The sequence below is a fragment of the Mya arenaria genome, chromosome 8, assembly GCF_026914265.1.
Source record: "Mya arenaria isolate MELC-2E11 chromosome 8, ASM2691426v1".
In the NCBI taxonomy this organism is placed as follows: Eukaryota; Metazoa; Mollusca; class Bivalvia; order Myida; family Myidae; genus Mya; species Mya arenaria.
In genome coordinates, this window is record NC_069129.1 from 58,911,452 (window position 1) to 58,939,019 (window position 27,568).

Below are 27,568 nucleotides of genomic sequence, written 5' to 3' on the forward strand. Positions count from 1 at the left end.
CAAAGAATCTCACCATGGGGACAGTTATTCAGGGACAAGCATTACAATTACATGTACAATATAGTATAAATAGTTATTCTAAAATGTACTTTATAACAAAAAATGACACTATAGTGACATTTATTCAGGGACGGACATTACATTTGACTTTCAATATACTAGTATAGTAATAATCATAATAGTCATTCTAAAATGTATGGTACATTACAAAGACACGTGCCATGGGGTCAGTTATTCAAGGACGAACATTACACCGACATATACTATAGTAAGAGTTATAAGGACATTTAGTACAATCAAGAGATACACCCCATGGGAACAGCTATTCACGAACAGACATTACATTCATGTATACAACTTTCAAATTAATAATTCTGAGGACAGGTACATTGAAAGTAATCACATCTTTAACAGATATTTAGACCAACATAACAGTGACATATATACTATAGTTATAGTTATAAGGACATTTACATGGAAAAACACACACCATGGATACAATTTTTCTGAGGGAAGAATTTTACATATAACAAGCACAACTATTCTACCAGAAAGTCCAAACAGTAACAAAAATATGTCAAAACATGCACATACTGAGTCACAGTCATCCAATTAGACTTTTGGAGGTACAAGCCTGAATTCTAACACTAATGCTTGGCATTAATTTTTTTAACAAGCCCTGCTACAAAAAATTTGGGCTGGTGTCAATTTTGACCACTGCAGTCAGCTAAATATGCCATTAATATATAATAATCATGCGCCAACCTGCAGATCATATACAGTATAGGCAAAACTGTTGTCTGTGTCATAAGAAGCTTACTAAATCTGAAATCTCGGGGCAGATCATGACAGTTTATATTGCATTAGGATGTTGAATGCGCAATTACAGGCAAAAGACTTTCATGAAAAGAATAAATACTTTTAATAATAATGTTGTTTTTTCTGGACGTTTTTTTAGGAGGGTGGGGAGGCCATGAATACCGGAGGCCTTACCTAGGGTCCTTGGGGTACTAGTCTAAAATAATAGACGTGTTATACAGGTTTCTTCCAATCCCTTATGTCTAAACGGGTTTGTGCAAAAACCGGAGGTGTTTGAAAAATATTGAAATTGTATTAAGTGAAGTATTTTATGGTTGAAATTGATCATAAAGGTTTATATTCATAATTCACCATGTAAAAGAAAAGTTATTTTGCACAAAACAAGCAATTAATGCATTAAAACACATTATTTACCTTTCCAATAAAACGAAAGTTGACTGACACAGATAACAATTATGCAAAACGGAACAACTCGACCCAATAGTAATAAGTAGGCCACCTCCGACAAGCTTCGAGATAGACCGTCAAACTCATAATTATTCGTTGGATACTTATTTTTTGTGTACGGAACTAATATAAAAAATAACATAATCTGGTAATATTACTTGTTTTTATGATATTTAATGGACGCAATATGATTTAACCCGCAACAACTACCCACTTTTGGTACAAAACAATTTGTACATTAAGGATTTGCCATATCAAAAATCTGTCAACGTACAATTATTTGGACTACTTGGGGTACAGGATCATTTGGCAGGGATTTTACCGGCAGTTCATCCCTGCAGGACAAGGATTTTACCCGGGCTTGGCTGGACAGAAAGTCAAAGTCCCCGCTATTCTCCGGAACTGGGGTGGCTGTGATTACCGGAGAGTGGGTGTATACCGGGGATAGCTGGGGAAAATGGGCCTTTGCCCGGGCTTAGCTGGACCGAAAGTCAAAGTCCCTGCCATTCCCCGGACCTTCTTAGCCATAGGTGCAAGTCACATAATCAATAATCGCCTTATATATGGGATATGTGTATTAAGATATTCTTATTAAAATTGTTTGTGTCAAGTAGATCTGATACATATTCAACAAGCCACACAAAAATGCAATAGAATAAAATATATATGACTTACCATGGAAGTTTGGGATATATCCATTTTGCAAAACTTAGTGTCATTCAGTCATTCTGATTCATCGTTCTGCAAAGCTCGATGATTTTGTTTATCTTCTATGAAAGACAAAATAATTCGTCTGACACATTCGTAATTTTCCAGCATGATACATGTACCCTGGTATTGATTATTGTAATTGTATGTTTGTGTTAAACCGGTTTAAAGTCAGATTCAAGTACCAATAATTAAACAATTTTAAGCAATATTATCTTTTTAACGTTACAACTCTTTAACGTCACGTATAATTTTCATTCATGCAGTATTTGTAAAGACGATTTAAAAAGGAAGATTATTTTTTTAAAAGGTTACATTACACAATTTCATAAGTTTCGAAATTAGTTAAATTACCTTTAATAATATCATTTACATAACTAACATGGTTGTTATATTAAACATAAAAGATACATATGTAGTAACATTTGTTTTTGCTTTAAATGAAGTGCAATAATCGCGTTTTAAATCATAAATAGTCAAAACAGGTTTTGCTGGGTTTTTCTCCCGTAAAAAACACACATAAAATTTATGTTGTTCTTTAAATAAGAAGCAAGTATTTCAAAATCCTTAAACAAGTGATAATTAACATCATAACAATAATATAATAGCTCAGATGTGGGGGTTTTACGGATTTTGCATTATCGGTAAAATCTTGGAGTTTTATCCCGCAGGAGAAAAACCCCGTACTGAAAAGCGGGTTTTTTTGTTTCGCGTTATTTCACTTCCGGTGTCGAAGCATAATGCTCCTTTTGATATAAGATGTTGTTTTGAGCTAAAATAACTTGAATCTTGTATTATTGAAACCCCGCGGGATTTTTCCCCAGCTTTTGAAAGACGGGAGAAAAATCCCGCGGGATAGTGAAAAAACCCGTGTTTTTCTGCGAAAACCCCGCTGGGGCCCGAAGTTGGCGGGTCAATTAGACAAACTTCCAAAAACATTTCGCAAACAAAAAACACCAAATCATACCTAAATGAAGCCTTCTAACTAAAGTATAGGCCAGTAATCGATTTCACCGTATTTAAAGGGTACTTGAGTTTGCGAAATCTAGAATTTGCAAACACAAATTGGAGGTCGTTATTTTAGAAAATCATAAACCGGATATATAAAGTTTATGAAGGTATTTCAATAGATTTTCATAACGTTTTAAAGCAAATACGTGTAACTCTTCCTGGAAATAACGATATTGATGGTATATTTAGGCATTTATTTAAGTGCAAGATATGTGTTGTTGATTGTGTACATAATAACAGCTCAAGCTGTATTATATACACTGAATGTTTGTGTAAACATGTGATGTGTATGACAGTATCAGTGGAAATACAGATGTATGTATTAGCATTGTTAACTTTACAGGTAGTATCTTAAGTATTATGACCGACTAGTTTGAAATTTTCTCAATCTGACGGGACAGCGAGCACTTTGTGTGCACATATTATATTAGGTTGTTTTTCCATGTTTTTTAATGGTTCACTACTTGACTGCCGCTTTGCTTCACACATTCAGTTAATACTATGATATATATTGCATATACATTGTCGTTAGATCATTTTGTTTAGATCATTTCATTTGTTTTGCAAGTTGTCTTTTGTGCTTTGTTATTGCTTGAAATATTATTGTATCCGCTGACAGATACATGCTTTCTTTTATATAAATGATTGTTTAGAAGTATCTTCCATGGCCGAGAGTGTAAGATAGGTTCATCCCGACCCGAGTGTAGGGTGTTTTGCGGAAACGAGGTTTGGAATGAACCTATCTTACACGAGCGACTATGGTAGGTGCTTTTTCTCCCACCTAAGTTAAACAAAATTCAATAGAAACTAATTTTTGCTGGAACTCTTTTGTGCGTTGTGAAACTAAATGCGTATGGATATGTGATAATTCGTGGTTGTCATGGATATGCACGCAGATTATGTTGATAGTCAAATCGGTCTTTAAATTAGTCTGAGGAGAGTGAAGCATTATTTCTTGTAAGGTGCATGAAAAAATGTTATGGTGACATTTGAAGCGAGAAATTATTAATTAGCATTCTAAATATTGCCACAAGACAAGGTTGCTATGATGCTACAGACGACAGTCTTCAACAAGGGAGGTAAATACAATGTAATGACCATTAAAAAGGAGTTCCATACAAGTACTTGTTTTATTTTGGCCCTTTGGCAAGTTAAGAATTTCTAGCATGGTTATCTTTTTGGTTCTACTTATCTGAGTTGGGAGAAAATCTCTATTCAGGTGACTGACGCTTTGCTTTTATATATTGCAAATGAATCTTCGTCGATAAAACCCTTAACTCCCTTGTGATAGCATTTCATTAAACGGTTTCATATCATTTTTTAAATTATTGTTGTTGGAGTTTGTTCTGTTCTTTTATCATAAATGTAAGGTTTTATCAATTTAAGTATAACATTATCAAAGTATGTGCTTTTTATGACTGACTTATCAGCGAAAGTTCTTATTTCATAATATTAAATCTTCACAAATATCATTGTATTTTAAGAATTGAATTGTTTTATTCCACAATTCGTTGTACTTTCCAGCCTTTATGTTAAGGATGCATTTTAATCTTAAATGACTGTATTCATTAAATAACTTCCGTGTCATTGTGATTGTAATGTACAAGGTGTAGATTGATTATCCTTGAGTCAGCTAGTTAAATTCCATAAAACAAAACGAGCATGCCATTTGATCGGGCAATAAACGCCCACTCTTGTGCACATTCCATTTGACACAAATAACGATTTTTTTTATCGAAGCAAATGTTCCAAAAAGGAAAGAAAAACTCATAGTGTACGTGTCTGTCATAGAATCCGCATGGGCTTTTAATTAATATGCCAAAATGATATTTGCTTCACTCAGTGTCTCTGCTGGACCAACCCCGACATTTAATTGTCGATCTTAGGTCATTACATATTGACAACGAACAATTAGATATTTTAGCAAAATGCACGTTTTTGACATCATATTTAAGGGCAATAGGTATCTGGCAAGAACCCATTATTGTTATTTTAAGGACAAACAACGCCAATTTTCGGCAATATCCTGAAATCAGTAACAACATGTTTCCAACTCTTGTTTCTAACAATACATGACCAAAATGGCGCCGATGGCCAATACGATACAACCAATTTGAACTGTTCAGTTATTGTCATTGTTCCAAATCATTGTATTAACTTCAATCCCTCCAATGTCGGGATACCACCACTTTGAGATAAAACGCTTATATGTGTAATTATTTGATGAAGCAAAACAATTTACTTTCTGCGGACCCCATTTGCTGACTATACAACAAAACCAACTATCTGAAATAAACCAGTCATCATCATCCCCGACCTTACTCAACATATCGGCTTGCTTATTTTCCGTTGTTGATCCATTCTAGAACTACAGAAAGCATGTTAAGTTGAAGCAATAGTATTTGTATTACACTTTTTACTTACATTTAACAGAATTTATTTTACATCTTTATTGTTAGAACACACTTTATCTTGATAATATTGCAAGATAGGAGCCTTGCTTTGAATAACCTTACCGCTTTATTTCCCTCCAAGTGGAACTCTTAGTCCTTTTATTTGCAGACCAAGAACCAACTTCTTGTTCTTCTAAGCTCAAATATCCAATTAAAAAAAGATTGAATATATCCAACCTTTCCTGGCTCAACCATATTCAAGAACCCTTTAAAGTCTGCCTATCCTATCTTCGTGTAGGTAAACAAAAACAGTTTCTATCATAAGTTTACCGTTCTGTCACCTTGCAAGTACTTAACAGTACTTTTTTCTCAGACGCTAAGATACATCCAAACCTTAATAATGTCTCTTTCACCTCTCGACTTGATTGTAGAGCGTCAGTTTAATTGATCGCGATCTTGAAACATCACAAAATAATGTCCGACTGTACGGAGATATTTAACTTCAACACAAAGTGTCTTCGTTAACCTATGCCCTGTCGTTTTGATTTCGAATGGAAGAAAATCATACACAAACTACTTTTTCTGTCCATCGAGGACCCATGAATACTCGATATATATTGGGTTTACAATTATCAATATGATGATATGCACTTTTAAGATCGTCTGTAAAAACATATAAACATGGCTTAAACGAACATTCTGCAACCTTTATATCTTTAATGTTTTCCTTGAAAAGACGCCAATTTGGATTTATGTGTTTACATTCCAAAACTTATCTTGGATTATTTCCCTCTCCAAACGCCGCTATGAGTGGATTAACCACTGTTGGTACTTAGTTGACTTGCTAAATTACTCCTTTTTACAACAATTTCACCTTATAAAAGGCAATTGATTACCATTTTTAACAATACTAACAATGTATGGGCCCGCGGATGCCAACCGCCACATTGATATGTGCTCTTTAAGTCTACCAACTGGAGAACGAACAGATGGTACTTCTTTCTTTAGAGGAATAGCATTATTTTCCAAACTAACCCGACTAACTGCAGATCGACCAGTTTTTGCCTGCTCTTCAGTATTTCGACAGCTGTGAAACAACGAATTTATGCATTTTGTATTATGATAAATACTTCCTATTAAAATACGTCAAGTGTCAGAGCAAACACCGCCTCCAGTCATTGATAGAATTAGGTCAAATAAGTGAATTAAATGAAAAGTGAAGAAAACTGACCTTGGAGATACTATAAGTGTTCTTACTTGCAAAATTTCGTATGATGAAATTCCAGCTAACTGTTAAAAGCAATACGATTAGATAATGAATCTACAAACATAAAAGCATAAATAAACTCCAGAATTTTATGAATTTTAAAACTCCACAGTCTATTTTTATGTCTTACACAGAACATCACGCATCGTCCAATTCCCCGAATAGTCCATGCACCCAACTGTTTGTCAGCACGCCGACAACTAATATGGATGACCAGTCGATGACAAAAGTCACTGAGCAGCTACAAGATAAGGCACAAAAGGGCAAGGTCAATGAGTTGAAAGCCAAGAAACAGCTGAAAGAGGAGAGACGGGACGATGACTACACGAGTTTGAGTCCCAACCCTGGGCCCAGTACTGAGACGAATATATACAACAGGCACGAGACCAAGGCTCAGAGGGATCTGGCTAACGTGGAGAAACATGTAAACAGGTAAAGAGGCTTTTTTGTTTGTGGTTGTTAATAATTTATATGCTGTTTCATAAGACGTGTAGAATTGAGAATATTATTTTGATATTTTAGCCGTTAAGTTATTTGAGCTTTTGATTTGTTTTCAATTCTGATGTGAACAGTATTTGACGAATTAAATGTGTTGATATATTTTTAATGCACATTGACAAGAACAACACCTTTTTTCAGTTGCAGAACGATGATCTCCGATGTGAAGGGACTGCTTGATGGACAGCAAGCCCTGTCCGATCCAAGGGAGCAGGCATGGAGGTTTGTGAAGAAATCCTGTCTTCGTAATAAATGTATCAATTTCACCTTTGTGAGATGTTTTCATTTTCTCTAAAAGACACAATAATAGTTATTTCGTGTGCATTCTTCTGAAAACTGGTTAAAACAATATTAAAGATTTTAAAATATTCATGATATTGTTTTCCACCCATGCCAAGAAGGTTGAAACAATATATATCATATTAACTTCATCAAATGATATTTACATATCACGGTCATATTAACCTGATACATGTCAGATGTACATCCTTACACGCTTTTCTGTTATTCCACGCGACGTCATTTTAGGATAGGTATCAATGTTGTATCATGAAAGATCACGTGATCAGAATGGACCAGCCAACATTAATATTGTAAAATAAGTCTATAAAACATGTTTGATAAAAAATAACCTTTATAAACAAAAAAATGTATAAACTGATTAAAGAAAAAGGAAACCTTAAGATTCTGTTGTCTTATACCGTTATTTCAACACCTATGCGCATATAATCGATATTTAATAACTTGTCCTCAAACTCGTAGGCTACGGATGTTTCATATCTTGGTTTACTAACCTTAGGACCCGATTCATCAAACCTCAGAAAAAACGTATTTGGGGATGTTTTTCTTATTTAAAATAATCTGATTTTGAATAACTGTGTAATCTTGAAAAATCAATGACCATTCATAACATATAACAAATTCAATGCAGGAACTGTACGTAACCCAAAAATTACATAGGCTCACCCAATAACCCATCAGCCGATCAAATCCCAGGAATTCCCCCCCCCTCCCCCCAAAAATGATATAAGAAATAATAACATGTGGTGAAAGGTGTCGGTGGAATTTCCGGAAAAAAAAAACGTAAAACACTTTAATGTTCATAAGTTTACACAATAGAGTATGCAAAGGGGGTTGGTACGGCTTGGGTTCATACTATATTGTGTTAAAGGATCGTATAACATATACAAACATTATTACATTCTTACACAGAGGTAGGTGCTGGTATAGTCAGAACAGTTGCCGGGCAGAGGTTTGGGTGGTTACCTTAGGGTAGGGACTGACCTAATCATGGGAGAAACCATGCCTTTGTACGATAAGTAGTATTTCTGGTAATATCAGCAAAATATAGTTGTATTTAAATTACATGATAAATATAAAACCTCTTAGTAACATTCCAAAGATCTTTCCTATCAAGCTAGATTAATTATAACATTTTTACCAACTACACACCAATGTACCATGCTATAATTTCCCATGTATATGATGCTACCAACAATTTTGCTATATAAATTTTTTTGATTATCTTTTAAGTTACACTCTTAAAAAGAACTAACCATTTAGCAGTGGTATGTCAACTTACAAAACCGTGCGCGTGAGGATTGCTCGTTCAGTCGGGAAAACTAGCTGGTGTAATCACTATGTCAAGTGCTCAAATCCATCTTAATTTTTGCAATACTATGTATGAATGTAATAAGGAACAGCTTTTGTGAACACTTGTTCCAATACGTGTACATATTTATATTTCAAACTATATGTTTTTGCTTCATAAGCTCATTGACATAATATGTATGTGTGTTATTCATGTCGGAAAATAGCTCATTAAGCTAATGTTTTTTGGTTATCATATACCCGTCCTTTATTTTTACGTATTGTATCTTATATATTTCTAATGAAATTGAAGGTTAATCTCATTAATTTGAAGTTATATTAACTCAGAAAGAGACGTATAGATATGTATACATGCATATGTGTAAATCATTGTTTAGTAAAGGTCCATGACATTATCAATGATTTAATTCTTAGATTTTTGCTCACATTGGAGAAGGGATATCAACAACACATATTGTTGAACCTTTTATTATAAATATTTATTGCAAAAAAATAATAAATAAATTAAAAATAAATTAAAAATTAAAAATAAATAAATAATAAAAATGTCGAATTGAACTTTTCATATGAATATGGTCTGGGACCACTTCCGGATAATGATATATGGTCGACCTACGGAACTTCAGATCAATGTCGTTATAACCTTAAGCTTACATTCAGCTGAATATTGGTTTCCGATCGATATATGAGACTTAGGCTTAGAGACCTCGAACTTGGTAGAGATCCCTAAAACATGACCAGTACCTTAATTATTGTTATGTCAGTTGGTCAAATGTCAAGGTCGTGGTGATCTTCAGCTTAAAATCCTATGTCGTTCAATAGCTGAAGAATGCTTATATCTACGTACATCAAACTTGGTATCCTAATTTAATGCATCTGCTACTTTTTAGCCATGTTACAAAAACATTTTCGAGGTCTTTGATTATTTGCCTCAAAATTAGTCTTGTGATCATTTCAAATGTATACAGGCAAGAGCTAGCTTACGTTGAGAAGGGACTGAAGTTCCCGAAGACGGTGATAGCTGTGAAAGGGAACACAGGAGAGGGAAAGTCAAGCCTGATGAACGCAGTGCTCGACCATGGCAATGTCCTACCTACTTCCGGCCTGCGGTCGTGTACAACTGTCGTGGTAGAGGTTGTTCAGAATACAACTAGCGACAGTTTCGAGGCAGATATCGAGTTCCTAGAGAGCAAGGTATTTAAAGTATTTATTTTGACAAATTCTGGATTGTTTGTTACTCAAATGGATTGTCGCCAAAGTAATAATATGTCGAAATCATTTGGTGGATTACCAGGCAATCTATTAGAATACTGCAATCATGTTTTTATATTAATTTACGAAATATAATCCTATTATTGATCAACACATTATTTGATTGAGAACTGGCGACTGGTCAATTACCTGCTTATTTAGTTGTATATTCAAACTTTCAATGCCGGGCAATAAGCACAAATAGGAATGATGAAGTTCAGGGTAATGAGCTTCTAACATCAGACCATCATACGATTGTAAATGGTGTTGTTTTTGCTGGATATTTACATTTAAAATGGTGCGAAATTCTGGTGGTATAAATGACGTTGGAAACAAGAGCCAAAGCCACTATACTCAGAGCCCTTCATAATCAACGTATTTACAGGATTTTCACGATTGGTATTTTTGGTCTATTGTCATACCTGATTTAAAGGAAAAACATGAACGACTTTATTTGATGAAGATACATGTCATAACATGTGTACGTCTGTTACATTATAAATTAACTAAATCTAACGGTCAAATGTGTTTTAGGAATGGTTTGACGAGCTACAGATACTGCTGAAAGAGTTACAGGACGACACAAACAAGAAGAATGATGCGTGCGCCGCCAACTGCAAGGTGAAGGCCGTGTATGGTCGGATTGACTCATTCGAGATCCTGTCTAAAATAACCGACGTTACCAACATGCTCGGCAGCACTATTCACATCCAGGAAAATGACGTGAGTAAAATAATGGAGGATGATTAAAATGCAAATCTTTAATGTCCAGTATACCCAAAGTGATTTAAAGTTGCGTGCAGTTGCGTGCACTTATCAAACCTCTTAATATGTTGAAACTAGTAACTTGTTAATGGACATTCACGGTATATTCTCGTACATCTAAGAATACAATCATATATGCCATCACATATTTTAGCCCGAGGAATTCCGCCTCAAAATAGAAAAGTACATTGAGAATCTGGACTCAGGTACCGGAGGTCAATACTGGCCGATAGTGAAGCACGTAAAACTACGAATGCCCCATTGTGATGTGTGCAGTAGTGGGACCACACTGGTCGATCTGCCGGGGTCGAGGGACTCGAATGCTGCCAGGGATGAGATTGCAAATAATGTAAGGAAAATCCATGGTTATAATTGCAATAAGATATTGTAAATGTTTAATCACAAGACATGTTATGCAAACTTTTGCTACTAACATTATAGCAAGAATTTCAAAACAATGAAAGTTAAACTATTTTCTTTTAAATATATATACATACGAAAATTAAACCATTGCATGTCAAACCTTCCATATTCCTGAGTTTTTTTTATATTCTTTCTTATTCATTGCTTAGTGTTACGATCACTTCTAGTCATGACATTCAACAATTGAAAGACTTTTCGTAAGTCTTAATGATCTAGAAACAAATCTAAAGTGAGGTCTCTTACAGTACCTGAAGAACTGCACGGCAGTATGGGTTGTGTCTAGTATTCACCGAGCGATCGATGACAAGATGGCCAAAGACTTGCTAGGGGCGAATTTCCGGCGCCAGTTGCTCATGGATGGACAGTACGGCAGTATCACCTTCATATGCACCAAGACTGATGTCATCACGCCCTCAGAAATCATCAGGTAGAACGTACAATTTCAAAGTACGATCAGTTGTTATAACAGGTTGCATGCATGACTGTATACTAGCACCTTGTACATCTGAGAATTTAATAATTCAAATCACAAACTTGCTCCTTCATGTGCTTTTAAGTAAATTGTTCATGTATAATCAATAATATAAAAAGACAATTCTTATCAACAGGGATCGAAGTAAGACTTGCCTGAAAGTACACGAGGGTTTGAATAAAAAAAACGAGCATGCATGGGAGTTTTCATTTGCAGGATTAATTGTTCATTAATCATTTTTTCAAGGTCACTTAATCTTAAAAAGAAAACAAAAGAATATGACGAAAACATGAAAAACATGGAAAATATGAAGACCGCTGTTGTCAAAGAGATCGCTAACGTCAACAACGTGCTGGGTGGACTTAGAAAGAGTATAGAGGATCAGAAAAATGAAGCCCGGGAACTGAAGGACACTCTGGCTAATATTGACTCCCTGCTCGAACCAGCAGAAGGAGAACAGGTACAGGTATGTTTTTGAAGATTCTGTATTCTGAATTTTAAAAAGTTGTTTATTTTTAGATCCTCCCCTCTGTTTAATTCCTTAAGGGTGAGGCGAATATTGCTGTAACATGGGGGAGATGTGCGCATGTACTTTGAAAGTTACATTACAGGTACTTTTGTAAAGGACAGCGTAACTGTACCTGCTGAAGTATACGGAAAAAAGTAGAACAAAGAGGCTCTTGATAGTGAACATTAAGAATTAAAACTAGTATATACATCATATTTTGCATTCAAAGTCAGGAGCAGGAGTATGAAGAAGACTTGATGACTTAGAAGGCACGCACTGATAAGGGAACATAAACATGATCAAAATACATGAAGGTGACATTTATGATTCAGAGAGAGAGGAACAGGAGGCCCTTCAGGAGGTTAAGGGGCGTTGTCGACCAAGGGAAAACAGTTAGACGATCATTACATAATCAAGCTACATATAGATGACTTTTATGTTTCATAATGAGGAGCTGAAGATTCAGGAGTATAAGGAAGATTTGAATACCAAGGATGCCCTGATCAGGGAAAACGAGGACCTGGAAAACAAACTGCTTCAGCAGAAAAAGGAGGCCTGTGAGAAGGTAATATCAATGTTGATGTGTTATTTAATCATTTACACAACAAATGCCTAGTTTATAGTGCTCAAAACTAAGATGGATAACATTATGTTCGGTGTTTAAAAAAGTCTGCGCCCGACTGTGCCCAGATTGCCGAATTAATAGTTTAATGGAACAAAGAGAAACATTTGCTTACAAAACCTTTTGAATATAAAAAGTACAATGAATATAACAGGGACAAGCCAAACATTTAAATATAAACCTTGTTTAGAGACACATGATTAGGATCGAAACGACACTGAACGAGAAACACTAACGAACAAACACTACATACACACTTACAAACACAATACAAATACTACACATGCATCTGAAAGCTTACCAATAAATGTTGAGATTACTTCCTTGAAACGGTCTGTGAAACCCGAGTGTATTCGCACACGGGTCTACTGGGGGTTAACGCTAGTTAATAGTGATACAACACCATCGATCAACCGACTTACATATTAATAATATCCTCTTTGTATAACCATTAAAAATGCAAGAACATCAATGTACTGGGTCTGTTTTGAGTATATTGATCATACAATACGAGTAGTATAGGGAGACAGTATTGTTTTAAAAAGTGTAAGTTCTTCGTCAGCTTTGTCCGTATTGATACAGATTGTAGCAACTGACAAAATGTATTTCTAAAGCAACACTAAATACAAGTACAATATTAATGTCTTAGCAAATACAAGAACAGTTGATATTTGTTTGCATAATTACGGACCTTTTATCCCCAGAAAACGTCCCTGGAGAAAACAATTTCCCAAGAGAGGAATAAGATAGTCGCCATCTGCGCCCTGGCTAGGAACGACTACTCTATCTCACATATCAAACGAGACTTCAAGGATGGTTTAAGAGTAGGTTAAATGTTGCTGTTTTCTAATTGTTTAATGTTACGTAATTTGGCTAGAAAAATGAACAATATGTGACATTATGTTAGAAATGGATATCAAACGCAATTTATAAGAGAATAGTTACAGTATTCAGAACTGTATGCCAAAATGCGTATAATAAAGTGGTCAATGTTTATAAAAAAAGCTTCTATTAACCAATCAAATTGTTTAAATGTCAAAATTAGCTTAACGGTAACCTGTGGACAACAATTTTGATACAAATGTCTGCTAATGATAAAAAGGAAATATTTTGTTTATATAAATGTGACATAACTTGTCATGCATGAGGTCACAGAACACAGCTGACAGTATTTCCCTGAGACAACCCTGACATACTTGAGAACAAAGCTTTCATTTTTACCAAAAGTGTTTGCTATTAGGTAGCTGGGTAATGATAAGCCTTCATGTTTGAACGAGTTTTAGTTGCTTCCGTCTGCACATGAACTCCCATATCTAAACGGTAACAAGTAAAATGAGCCTTCTATAACTGCTTTGTGCATATATTATAATGCCTGTTACGCATACCTTACGCTGTTTATTTAACGGTGCCATTGACAACACAACACAAAACAGTTATTTCACCCGCAACCCTTTTATTTGATAGTATACACCAGTGCTGATGTAAAATCTCAGTAACACTGGTAATGGGTGCCGTAACTATTACATCGTCGTAAAAGTCAACACCTTTATTTTAGCAGCACAGAGAGTGATGCTCTAGAGAGTGGATGGCAAAATGGATAAGTTAATCTGTTTAATATTATCAACCCTTAAATCTACCCTATCCAGGAGATGAAGCGTCAGAATGGGATGTTGAACACTGAAGACCCCGAGGAGGAAGAAGACCTATATTCTGATGACAGCGACGACGATGATGGGGACACTGGCAGTGCTACTAACAACTTACGGGTATTCTGCTGCAGCTCCACTGAGTATCAGAAGATGAAAAACCTGTCCGCCTATGATGGGCCTCCGCAGGTTTGGAAACATGCTGAATATGTAAAATTTCTTGATAAGAAATACATTTAGTTTATGAAAATTTGATGACTAGCGGTACAGATTCTTCTGAATTAAAGATAAACGTAAGCAGACAATTTGATTAAAACATAAAAAATGATTTGGCAATTGAACTTGGCACTTTTGGCGTAGTGAAGAAGCTGACGAACCAAAAACAAAACAATTTGGAATCATACACTTTAATCAATGTTCCTGACTTCCAGGTGTTCAGTAACTTGACGGACACCCAGATTCCTGCCCTGCGGAATTACGTACACGAGATGACGTACAACCGGCAGCGTCAATCCTTGGAGAGGCTCATACACAACCTGGGCAGGCTCGTGTTTGACATGCACATCTACGCCTCTGGGAGGTTAAACACGGTAAGGCAGGCACATGTTTGACATGCATGTCTACACATCGGAGGGGAAATACGGTAAGGCAGGCTCAAACGTGACGTGCATATCTAAACATCGGAGTGGAAATATTGTAAGGCAGCCTCAAACGTGAAGTGCATATCTACACATCGGCAGTCTCGTGTTCGAAATGCACACATACAATTTGGAGGGTAAAATACGCTTGGGCGGGCTCGTTTATGACATGTATATCTTTCAAGGGTAAATTACGATAATGTAGGCTCAAGTTCGACATGCACATAGTTTACATCTGAGTGTAAACTATGGTAAGGCTGGCTAGTGTTCGTCATGCGCGCCTACTCCTCGAGGGGGGAAATACGACAAGGAGGGCTCATGTTCGACTTAAACATCTTCACCTCCGAGGATAAGAACACGGCAAGGCGGGCTCATTGCGACATGCACATCTAAATCTCCGAGGATTAAAAACGGCCAGGCGTGCTCATGTTTGACATGCTCATCAACACCTCCAATGGTAAAAAAAGAGTAAGGTGAGCTCATATTCGACATGCACATCTACACCTCCGAGTGTAAATAAAAGGTAAGATGGGTTCATGTTCGACATGCGCATCAACACATCCGAGGATTAAATACGACAAGGTGAATTCATGTTTGATATGAACGTCTGCACCTTACGAGGGTTAATAAAAGGTTAGGTGAGTTCATGTTGGACATGCACATATACACCCCCGAGTGTTAAAAAGAGAAAGGTGGGCTCATGTTCGACATGCGCATCAACACATCCGAGGGTTAAATACGACAAGGTGAACTCATGTTTGATATGAACGTCTGCACCTCCGAGGGTTAATAAAAGGTTAGGTGGGTTCATATTGGACATGCACATATAAACCCCGAGGGTTAAAGAGAAAGGTGGGCTCATGTTCGACATGCACATATACACATCCGATGGTTAAAAAGGGTAAGGTGGGCTCATATTCGACATGAACATATACACATTCGAGGGTTAAAAGGGGTAAGGTAGGCGAATGTTCGACATGCATATCAACACCTCCGAGGGTTAAAACGGCATGGCGGGCTTATATTTGACATGCATATGTTCATCTCCGAGGATAAAAACGGCAAGGCAGGTACGTTCGACATAAACATCTATACGGCCGAGGATTAAAAACGGTAAAACTGGCTCATGTTTGACATGCACATCTTCATCTTAGAGGGTTGAAACGGTAAGGAGGGCACATGTTCGAAATGCACATCTACACGTCCGAGGGTTTAAAAACCGCAAAGAGAGGACATGTTCGACTTTAACTCCTACATATCTGAGGATTAAAAACGGCAAGTCAGGCTCATTTTCGACAGGCACATCTACACGTCCGATGGATAAAAACGGTAAGGCGGCCTCATGTCTCATGTTCCAGATTCACATCTACACACAGTAGGTAGAAATACGGCAAGGCTGATTTTTGTTCGACATGCAGATCAACATCTCCGTAGGTTTAAAGGCAAGGCGTGCTCATCTTCGATAAGCACATCTTTACCTCCGAGGGTTAAAACGGTTAAGCGTTCTCATGTTCGACTTAACAGTATACACCTCTGAGAATTAAAAACGGCAAGGCAGACTCATTTTCGGCATGCAGATATACATCTAAGACGGTTAAAACGGTATTGCGGCCTGCTCGACATGCACATCAACATTTCGTATGGTGAAGTATGTTAAGTCGGGGTTCTGTTATAAGTGTCTCGAGTTCAAAGTTAAAATACCCCACTCAACTGCAAATTTATATAAATCACAGAGGTATGTATTTCGCTTTAGTCCGTCTAACACTAAGTTATCATTGAAAGTCCAGTTTGAAATGCTAAATATCTGCAACTTTCAAAGACAAAACTTTAAAAGTATGTTTTTTGATTGAACAATGCCCTTTACCAGATTGCAAGAGGCATTGAAGCTGTCGGGAGTGCCATCGAAGATGAGCTAGAGAGGCTGGACACCGACCTGGGTAACGTGTTACAGAAGTTGAATGCCGACATAGACAAAATTTTTGACGGCAATCTTAAACCAAAGATTGAGAAGGGAGCGTCCAGTGCCTCTGAGGAGGCTAAAAATATATGTGCCAAGTGGGGTGTGCCAGTATGTAATAACTTTTTGTCGAAAGATACTCAATATCTATATAAACATGTGAAACAGCAGTTGTTTCTTTCTGATAGAAATAAAGAAAACGCTGGAAAATAATGATATCATGAATGAATAATATTTAAATTGAAACATTCTGCATTAATGGTACTTTTAGACTAAATTAGACAACGAAGACATTTCTGATTTAAACAAAGGCGTGACAAGCATATTTTGTTTTCAGTCTGAAACAATGGACAGGCGTGCAGGAGGTCTCAGTTGTAAAACCTACATAGCCACCACCCGTCGCAATGGGGTGTATACCTCATCCAGATTTGGACAAGTTGATTTCAACGCGGAACTTGCTGCACCTATGTATTGGAGCATTGCCATTGACTGGAATAAGGCATTCAGGTTGGTGTGAACAAAGTCTTAATAATGTTTCTTACTTGCCGAAGTCACTCTCTTATGAGAATATTATATCAGTTATTACCTAAGTTTAAACTGTATTTATTTTACAACAATTTTAAAGAAAGTTTTATTTACTTTTAATTGGTCATTCTCGTTGACACGAAGTTGCATGAGAGTGTTGTCTTGTGTTGTTGGGGAAACCGGAGAACCCGGTGAAAGCCTACTTATCCGACTTGGTGAACACCAACCAAGCTCACATGCACCATTGCCGAATGATGTTAAAATGATTTACCAATTTTAATGCCAATACAATCACACTGTAAAATTGATATGAGAAAAAACAAGAGAGGCAATATGTAAACCAAGGTTCATTGAGATATTTTTGAGTAACAGCCGACACTTGTTAGTACACGATTTGCAAGAGACAATGCACCCAGGTATAGCAATCACGCTGAATGGGGTGTAAATCTCAACCACATTTGGACCAGTTGATTTCAATGAGGACTGCACCCATGTATCGGAGCATGGCCTCTGTCCGGGATACGGCATTCAGGTTGGCGTTTACAAAGACCTTATAATGTTTCTTACTTGCCGAAGTCACTCTCTTACAAGAATAAAATACCATTAATTAACTTAGTTTAAACTGTACTTATTTTACAACAATCTTTACAAGTTGTTTTTATTTTTATTAAGTCATTCTCGTTGACACGGTTTTGCGCAAGAGTGTTGTCTTGTGCTGTTGGTACATGTTTTGCAATAGACAAAACACACATGTATAGCAATGCCTTTCACGTTGAATTTTATAGTTGCCGAATGAGTTAAGGCGTTTTTTCCCGCAGCATTCTTGTCTGAATGACAGTTAACTACTTACCATAGCGTTTATGTTCTTACAACTTAGTATGTCAGAATTTTTACTGAGCAAGTAAGAGAGTATTGTACAAGCTCTTTTTAACAATTGCACACAACACCGATTATTGGGTATACAGTTTAACAATGTAAACATGAAATTCAAAACTGTAATTCTTGCATTTTCGTTATATTTATATCATGTTAGCAGCATATTAGCTGTTACTTTGTTACATGTGCATATATGCAATTCTCCAGTGAGATGTTGTGGCGGGTGATGGATGAACTGTATACTGACATAGTGGCCCGGATACGGGGCTTCACTGACAGGCTACAGAAGCAGCTTGAGTTACTTGGGATTTCGGCCATGCGGACTGCCCGCCTCGCTACGCAGGCCAATTGCTCTGCAAACAACAAGGTAGGCTGGCATTTATATGTCTCCCAAAGTGTATTTAAGATAATGATATATTTTTATATTTGAACAGCCTTATGCCTGGCATCTCCAATCAGTATTTTCGTGTGAGTGATATGAAACTGCGAAAATTCCAGAAGATGGTATCATAACTAAAAACTATGTTTCTTGCTACCTTGTTCTAATTACCCAACAATATCAATAGTTATCAGACTCAGACGAAGTAATTTAAACTCACAAGTTTACTCACTACTAGTTTTTTTTCGAACTTGTACAGTAGCTAAAAGTGCCCGAAACAGTTCTGAAGCTTTTCACCTTTACGTTTTCTTTCCTTGTATATTTAGCTGGCGGAGATGGTAAGCAACCTAAAGGACGTGGTCACGCCTCGGCAGCGGGACATTTACCGCATTGTGACGCCCCACATACAGACAATGATGCTTGACGATTATAGGAAGTGTGCAGCTGACTCCGGCAAGGGGGTGTTTGTCCGCATGAAGACGTACATGGCCCAGGGTATCGACAACAAGCGGGGCACCATGTTTGACGAGGCAAAACAGATGCTCATGGAACAACTGATGAAGCTGCGGGTAAATAGTATTGTACCGTCTTTCTTAATTGTCTGATAGTAATTAATAGTGGAATAATTGAACCTATCAAAAGGTTATCAATCTCTTGACAGGGAAACTGCAAATAAACGAAAAGACTGCATGCATAAAAGCAAAGACCTACAAGCATGAAACAGGCACTGAATTTTAACACTTAATTGTAATGAATATTGAGTAAGGAAGTTTTCTTTTGAACGGCGTTTGTTTACTCTTTAACAATTCGTCTAACTATATGATCATCAAGGCTCCTGACTCTGACATAGGTGGCGGTATAAGTCAGTGATGGTGATTTTTAGCTTATCAGTTTTGCAAAGCAAAAATGTCGAAATATTTTGATATCCTTTGATAAACATTCCAGATATTCCAATGAACCTTGGTGTAAATGTTGCCCCTCGAATTTCTTTTCTTTTTCTCAGTGATTGTAACACAATAAAACATTATTCGGCTTGGGCGTATGTGAAATTTTTTTGTGGTCACCAAGTGGTCTCCGGGCTCTCCGGTTACCCCCACAACACATGACCACACCCTCGCGGAACGTCGTGCCAACTACAGTAACGTAGCATAAGTTTACGTAACTTTCCTATTACGTAATCATTGTATATCAAATGAAGTTTAAAATAAACCCTATGAAAATAAATATTGCATTTATATGTTGTTTACGTTTTTTATGTTCCAGACTGAACTAGTTCAGGATGTGAAGAGTGTGAAAGACATCCTCATCACAGACTTGAGGCGGGGATTCGAACCCGTGTGGGAGGCCACATCTAAATCATTGGTTTTACGACAGGCATTTGCAAAAGGTGAGAAAATTTTGCATTTTATAAATGAGCAGACACAAATTGTTATGCAGAGATATCATATTAGTTCGGACAAAAGGACGCCATAAAATTACCGCCCGAACAAAAATGAATATTGGAAAGACCGGTCGTGTGAGGACCACATTTTCAACCTTAACCGAATCATCAGGAATTACGCCAATTTGTGTTTACCGCCTTTATTGACCCGAAGAAGGCCTTTGATTTTGTGGACAGGGACATGGTGCTCTACAAACTATGTCGACGGTAACAAATATAACAGCATTAAATCAATTTATAATTATAATTTTAATTTAACAACAAGTTGACAGAATCGTTTGATTGCAAGTCTTGAGTACCCAAAGGAAATAATTTGTCACCGACAAATTTTACCGCATTTGTTAATAACCTCGTCACTGAAATTAATAACCTTGGCATTGGTGTGCAAGTTGGTGACCATCCCGTGTCCATATTACTCTATGCTGATGATACAGTGCTAATTGCCAACTCAGACAGAAGTTTACAGACCTTGCTCAATACTCTTAACGTTTGGTGCAAGAAGGGCGAGTCCTCAAAAACAAAACAAAAAATGCTTGCATTTCCGGCGTCCACGTTCGAGATAAACAGACTTTCGTTTCCAGACCGTTAAAAAGTTTGTGAATACAGATATGTTGGAGAAATCCTGACAAAGAAAGGTAACTTTGTATCTCACGCTCAAGCGCTTAGCCGCAGAACAGGAAGAGCCCTAGGTAGCCTTATTTTCAAAATACAAAATACTTTGGCTTTATTTCATTTGAACAGTTATTCAACAGTTGTATTGTACCAATATTGGATTATTGCTCAAGTATTTGAGGGATTTAAATATTACCAAGACAGTGATAATGTTCAACACAGAGCAATACGTTACTGTTTCGGTGTACATCGTTTCGCTCTTACTGCTGCCATTTTCTGTGACATCAGATGGCTCCAAGTACAGTCGCGTGGAAATTTAAACATGTTCCGTTTTTGGAATAGGCTCATACCTAGTGTTCTCATACTCATGAACAGCATTATAATTATAAAACAGGTGTTTTGAACTAAATATGATAACCCGCACACGAACAACTGGTGCAGTGCGGTAAAATCAAACATGAACGACCTTTAGTTATCCAATCACTACTGTTCCAAATCCAGAATATGTAGACATGTTTAAAATTAGAATTATTACACAACAATTACCATACTGTATCTGATATGCTCATTGTATTGAAATGCCATATTTACGTATCGACTGTATTATATATATTGATGGTGATTCTAATTGTACATCTATAGCTTATTTGGCATAACGGTGACATATAGGTGAACACCTTTTGTCTTTATAAATTCATTTACTGATGTATTTAACACATTTCACGAAAAATAAATAAAATTTACTTACTTACTTACGTACTTATCAGTTGAGGTTATAGGTTAAAATGTCTTTAGGTTAAGAAGTGTATTCAGTGCAAAAAAAAGATATAAATCATATACATGTATACACTGCATAGATTACTTAAAATTTTAGTTTTAAATGATTCGAATGAATAGATAAGTTTAAAAACGTTCTATTTCAGTTCTTGATGAGTTCACAGACAAAATGCGAGTCATTTACCGAGAAGCTGGTATTCGGAACACAGAAGAGGGGCACAATTCCCTGCCACAGGAGTCCGGCAGTGTTACCACTGTTACTAGGGTACAGGGGGATTCCACAGTTGCCAGGCAACCAGATTGTCCGACAAACACGGATACAATTCACCAGATGGAAGACTTTTCGTATGGTAAAACGTTTATACGAAGACAAAAAACAGATATGGGATATAGTGTTGATTTTGAGAAATCATATTTTCATTTGTTATCATGGTGTACTTTATAAAGGTTATTAAAATAGAAAATGGAAAACATATTATTAAAGCGCACAAATGTTTGAAACTGTGTGTTAATACTGGCCCTTGTGGAGAAGTGCGCAAACTTTATTGACTTTATTGTGATGCAGTGTATATAAAGCATAAATGATACTTTTCAAAATTAATTTTACCCCACTCCCGTCTCCAAACACTACGCATTCAACACGCGAAACAGACAACAGCTGATTAGATATCAAAGCAATATATTAATATATTTCTTAATCAAATATCATTGGCCAGTTAAAATGGTAAATGGTTAGACTAAGCTACATTGAGTACTAAAATAGTTTGAAACGTTATTGATTGTCATTGTTTAAATGACTTTCATTCCTTCATTTCAATATTATACAGTATACATTTTGTTTCGCTAGAACAGTTTTTATATTTAAATAAGATTGCATTTGATCTTTCTTTCCAGACACAGCAAGCACTGAGGCATCCCCTATGGCTATTGGACAACAGACTCTGAACGGTTTTTATCAAAATCCTCCGGAGGACAGCCCAGCGGTCATGTCACCTTTACCTAAGAAAGAACCCGATGAAACAGCTACGTTTTCCGAACCACAAGCAAAAGTAATACATATAATTACTCCTGACCAGTCATGTAATCCAGTACTCATAGAGGCCAGATTTCATGTAGACCAGAACACTAGACAAATGACTGTATTGAATCAGAATACAAACATTGTAAGTGGGACTGGCAGTAATGCAGGCTCTGGTGTATGGAAAAATACCAATCATTCCTGTTGTGAATGAACTAAAGCCTGGTGGTAATAGCATACAGAAACATAATAGTAGTTATCCTGGTAAACTGTATGGTATCTTATAAAAGGGTCCTAATGTACAACTGATATTGTGCCCTATAGTGTGGGCACTGGTAACACAGGTTCAACTAATGCACATACTGCCCCTTTACAAGATAAGACATAGGTGATGCTAAACACGACTGACACAAATACAACTTCTGGTGCACACAGTATGATACTGCTGTTCAAAACTGTGTTAAAGTGAATGACGTGATTAACGACGTAATTGTTTATTATTAAAAGTAAAATATTTGATTATATGCTAATATATTAAAATAAAACAAGTCAAGCTGAAACAGTTGTCTCACATCTTGTAAGAAATACTATAGATTACTCCCATGTATATATTGGGTACATATTAATTTATTTGCATTAGTATCAATTACTAGAAAGTTATACAGAAATTCAAATTTTGTAGAATATTTGTACTTTGACCTTGCTATGGCTTGACCTTGACCTAAAGGTAGTAAGTGCGGCACGTTAATTTAAGAAACATAACGTACATGACCAATACATATTGAAACTTTATACTCATTTCTATAACCATAGACTCATTTTTGTGATAAAACAATGTTCAATTAGATATTTATGGCTGTTATCGTGAACGCCATCGTGGATGTCTTGGTCTTCTTTACACAAAATTAAGTTTAAAAAAGCAGCACTACTGCAACACATTCAATAAATGTTAAATTTCAAAGATGAATTTGTAAAAAGCTTGAAGTTTTATTTTCTCTAAAAATCCGTCAATTAATCATGTTGAAGGAAATCATTGTTGCCATGGCAACAAAAAACCTTTTATCGAGAAATATTTGTATGACTTTTAAAAGGTTCACTTTCAAAATCTTAAAAGTCATTTAAATCACTAAACAATGCCTTTATTCCAGTCGCAGTACAAAGTACATAGTACCACAACTATATATTAACACAATTAGGGTAGTGGCGGCCATCTTGGATTTTGGTCGCCATATTGGATGAATCCAAAGTGGGTCTTGAGCTTTTTTAAATCATATTTACATTTTCTGCATGTATACCAAAATTCAAGATTTTAACCCAATGTGCACAATTTTTTCACAATATTAATTGACTATATCCAGCTATACATATGAGATAGACAATAACTACAATGACAGACATATGACTGCATCGTACCTTTGAAAAGTTTTGACATTAGGTGCTCTGAATTGTGTTCCTCCGTCTGCAGATAGAGTTGGGATCTCTAATCATAGAAGTACTTGGGGTTTACCTTTACGTTTATTATTATTTGTTTTATTGATAAGTTTCCTCAAGTTAATGCATACTTTGATAAGATTTACCTTATAAAGGATTGTTGTGATAAGAGTGAGGTTTGTGCACATAAACTGGTTTAAAGCGCCAGTATATTTACATTTTACTGACCGTTCCAAGGCGGTTCCTAACAATTCTTGATAAACATACCTATTTTTTATATATATATAGTATGTATGCACTGTGCTGTTTGTGGAGTTTTGTGCAGTTCTTCTATGTTTCTTGTCTGTGATTTTGTGTTCTATGTCTTTGGCGTTTGCCCAGTGCCACTAAACCGAGTTTATGTTTAAACGTTTTGCTACTGAGCTTGTTTCTGTAGCTTTTTGCATAAATATAGAATAATTAAACGTTCACAGATCTTTAACAAGTTCATGTTAAATCATGGTTTTTGGTGGACATGGTTTGATAGTTATGTTCAAATAAAACACTTCTTATCGAATTATTTTAAACTGCATACTAAAACAATAAAAACACGCATCAATCTTTCTTTGGCATTCTTTCAGGAAATGATACATTTCACAGATGATGAATAAGAAAAAAAAAACAATGACACAGAACATGAATACGAATCGTGAAGTGTCATTAACTGTATGGAAAATACTGTTGTATATGTGTGATGTGATGCAACAGACTCGATTGATATGGGGCTGCTGTGTACAGTGTGGACAAACCATGGGTTGTGACGTCATGTTCGTGTACATTTTTTTCCTTAGCCTGCGCTATGTTGTTATGAAAATAACGACCTTCAGCTATAATACTATCAGAAACGAGTGGTATTTTGCTTCCCGCAATAACCAAATGTGACGTCACAAACCACGTGGTATATTCACTCTGTGTGTACCAGCTTTAGGTGGTCTTCTTCATGGAAAATCTGTTGCAAGCGCCTGGTGGTTGGACAACCCATTACATTTGAAGGCATGACTAGCAAAAGTAGTTCTTGACAATATGATTTCGTAGCTTGCTGTTGATTTCACAAATTGTTTGTTGCAGTATTTGTTAAGTATATCTTTAGTGATCTTAATATTTTGCTGTCAATGTTATGGTGTTGATAAAAGTAACGAATGTTATTTTTTCTTGTGTATATTATTTCTGCAACATTTTATGTTAAATGTGCTTTTATCACCATAAATGGTTGGTTTTTAAGGATGCTTTATTATATTTTCTTTGAAAAGAACAATATTGAATATAAATGTGATTTAACCCACTTCTTACAATTGAATGAATGTGAACACTTGCAAAGCAGACATGCCTTATTTTAGTGTTAGGGTCCCTATGATCTTATTTATAATGTTATATCAATTGTCAAACAGGTGTACCCATGTTTGGCTGATATTGTTCAACTAGTATGTTTTATTACAATGTTATAATACTTCTAATAGGATGTTGAATAGTTTTATTTTTTTACCAATTTAATTTTAGCATTAAATGAAATCACGTAAATAATTAGCAGTTAAAATCAGTGTTATTATTCTTCTAAAATAGTCATTGTAACTGTTGAAGATATTTATGTAATTCACCACAGTTTGGTTACTTTTCAAGACTGAATTGTTGTTATCTTCACTTGGTATGTGGTCTTAGTTCGGTTTGGATTGTTGCTGGTTTGCCAAATATAATTGTGTACCTTTGTGTTGTGTATTAATCTTTTACCTGTCCAATACAATAGCGATTCGAAAGTTTCCTTAATAATTATTATTTGCTTTAAATTGTTTATTCTTTAAATAAAAAGGCGTTCCATTTTGTACAAGTAGCTTACATAACAATTGCCATGTTGGTTAAGAAAGCCAATTTGAGTATACAATAATTTATTTGAATCAATCTGTTGAAAATTGAATAGTTGATATTATTAATATTTTTTTAATAAATAAACCTGTTCAGAAATGCATTCGATAGTATTTCAAAAAGGGAGGTGTCTGTGCTATTCTATAAATATAACCCGACCATTCGCAGTTTAATATTAAATTGTAATGAAGTCGTTAAAAATTTAGGCATATAGGCGCGAACGCCGTCCTCCTGTGATTTTTTCAGCTATTAATACTAGTACAATAAACTTGGTCATATAATTTATGGAGATTTTTAAGTTTGTAGAAAATAATTTACGGATGAAAAGGTCCTATCGGATATCATCTGATGTCAATTCTAATCCTTCTTTGTTATAATATAGAGTTTTATAACTTATTCTTCTCCCAACATATATTATGGAAGTGGCGTGTATTGATCAATACAGACAGAACCAAGTGAATCCACTTCCAAAAAGGGCGGACATCCGCGACATCAGACGAATTGGTAATAAACTGCAAGAAGTTGTTGACACTTACAAATACCTGGGTCATCTTTCAATCTAAAGGCGATTTTACAAACAAAGCGAACGCATTGGCGAAGGGCGCAGGAAGAGCCTAGGGAAGCAGTATTCATAGCACTATACATACTTTGTGATGCTTTAATGTATGTGTATGATCATGTTTGTATATAGCGCATGGCAAGTCAATAAATATATACTAAGTTACCTACTTATATTACAATTACTCCTTAATTAATTACATATACCAAATATTTACACAGAAAGTTTGTTTTTGTTTCAACACACAACGCTGCTACTAGTATTGTTATTGTCTGTCTAGCATACTTTGTAAATGCTCCCATTCATGAATAACAATGAACTCGTATTTACATTCCAAGCTAACTAGTGTAATTAACCACCATACTGAATCCAATGCTCAATTCCAAGTAGTGTTGAATTCCTAGCCAACTATTGAAATAAAACACCATGCCGAATCCAATGCTCAATTCAATGTAGAGTTGAATTCCTAGCTAACTTGTGTAATTAAACACCATGCTGAACTCAATGCTCAATTTCATGTAGAGTTGAATTCCTAGACAACTAGTGTCATTAAACACCATACTGAATCTAATGCTCAATTCCAAGAAGAGTTGAATTCCTAGCAAACTTGTGAAATTAAACACCATACTGAATCCAATGCTCAATTCCATGTATAGTTGAATTCCTAGCTAACTTGTGTAATTAAACACCATGCTGAACCCAATGCTCATTTCCATGTAGAGTTGAATTGCTAGCCAACTAGTGTAATTAAACACCATACTGAATCCAATGCTCAATTCCAAGTAGTGTTGAATTCTGAGCCAACTAGTGTAATTAAACACCATACTGAACCCAATGCTCAATTCCATGTAGAGTTGAATTCCTAGCTAACTTGTGTAATTAAACACGATACTGAACCCAATACTCAATTTCATGTAGAGTTGAATTCCTAGACAACTAGTGTAATAAAACACCATGCTGAATCCAATGCTCAATTCCATGTAGAGTTTAATTCCTAAACAACTAGTGTAATTAAACA

The 27,568-nt window shown here is 35.9% G+C and overlaps 1 protein-coding gene across 9 annotated transcripts in view; it reads left to right on the forward strand.

Moving 5' to 3' along the window:
• The window catches only part of LOC128243248 (uncharacterized), a 62,052-nt gene extending 35,337 nt beyond the window's left edge, over positions 1 to 26,715 (forward strand). For 5 of the 9 annotated variants that reach the window (XM_052960881.1, XM_052960878.1, XM_052960880.1 and 2 more), the window contains exons 2-20: positions 6,780 to 7,077; positions 7,285 to 7,365; positions 9,723 to 9,948; positions 10,540 to 10,728; positions 10,925 to 11,119; positions 11,439 to 11,620; positions 11,912 to 12,131; positions 12,625 to 12,738; positions 13,500 to 13,619; positions 14,442 to 14,630; positions 14,873 to 15,031; positions 16,947 to 17,147; positions 17,374 to 17,543; positions 18,645 to 18,804; positions 19,143 to 19,385; positions 20,080 to 20,203; positions 21,793 to 21,996; positions 22,541 to 22,695; positions 24,716 to 26,715. In XM_052960881.1, coding sequence (XP_052816841.1) covers positions 6,851 to 7,077; positions 7,285 to 7,365; positions 9,723 to 9,948; positions 10,540 to 10,728; positions 10,925 to 11,119; positions 11,439 to 11,620; positions 11,912 to 12,131; positions 12,625 to 12,738; positions 13,500 to 13,619; positions 14,442 to 14,630; positions 14,873 to 15,031; positions 16,947 to 17,147; positions 17,374 to 17,543; positions 18,645 to 18,804; positions 19,143 to 19,385; positions 20,080 to 20,203; positions 21,793 to 21,996; positions 22,541 to 22,695; positions 24,716 to 24,745 — 3,189 coding nt within the window. In that variant the 5' untranslated portion in view covers positions 6,780 to 6,850 and the 3' untranslated portion in view covers positions 24,746 to 26,715. The remainder of the gene's footprint in view (positions 1 to 6,779; positions 7,078 to 7,284; positions 7,366 to 9,722; positions 9,949 to 10,539; positions 10,729 to 10,924; positions 11,120 to 11,438; positions 11,621 to 11,911; positions 12,132 to 12,624; positions 12,739 to 13,499; positions 13,620 to 14,441; positions 14,631 to 14,872; positions 15,032 to 16,946; positions 17,148 to 17,373; positions 17,544 to 18,644; positions 18,805 to 19,142; positions 19,386 to 20,079; positions 20,204 to 21,792; positions 21,997 to 22,540; positions 22,696 to 24,715) is intronic. The other 4 variants (XM_052960883.1, XM_052960884.1, XM_052960885.1 and 1 more) reach the window with 4 other exon arrangements.
• The last annotated feature ends 853 nt before the right edge of the window (positions 26,716 to 27,568 follow it).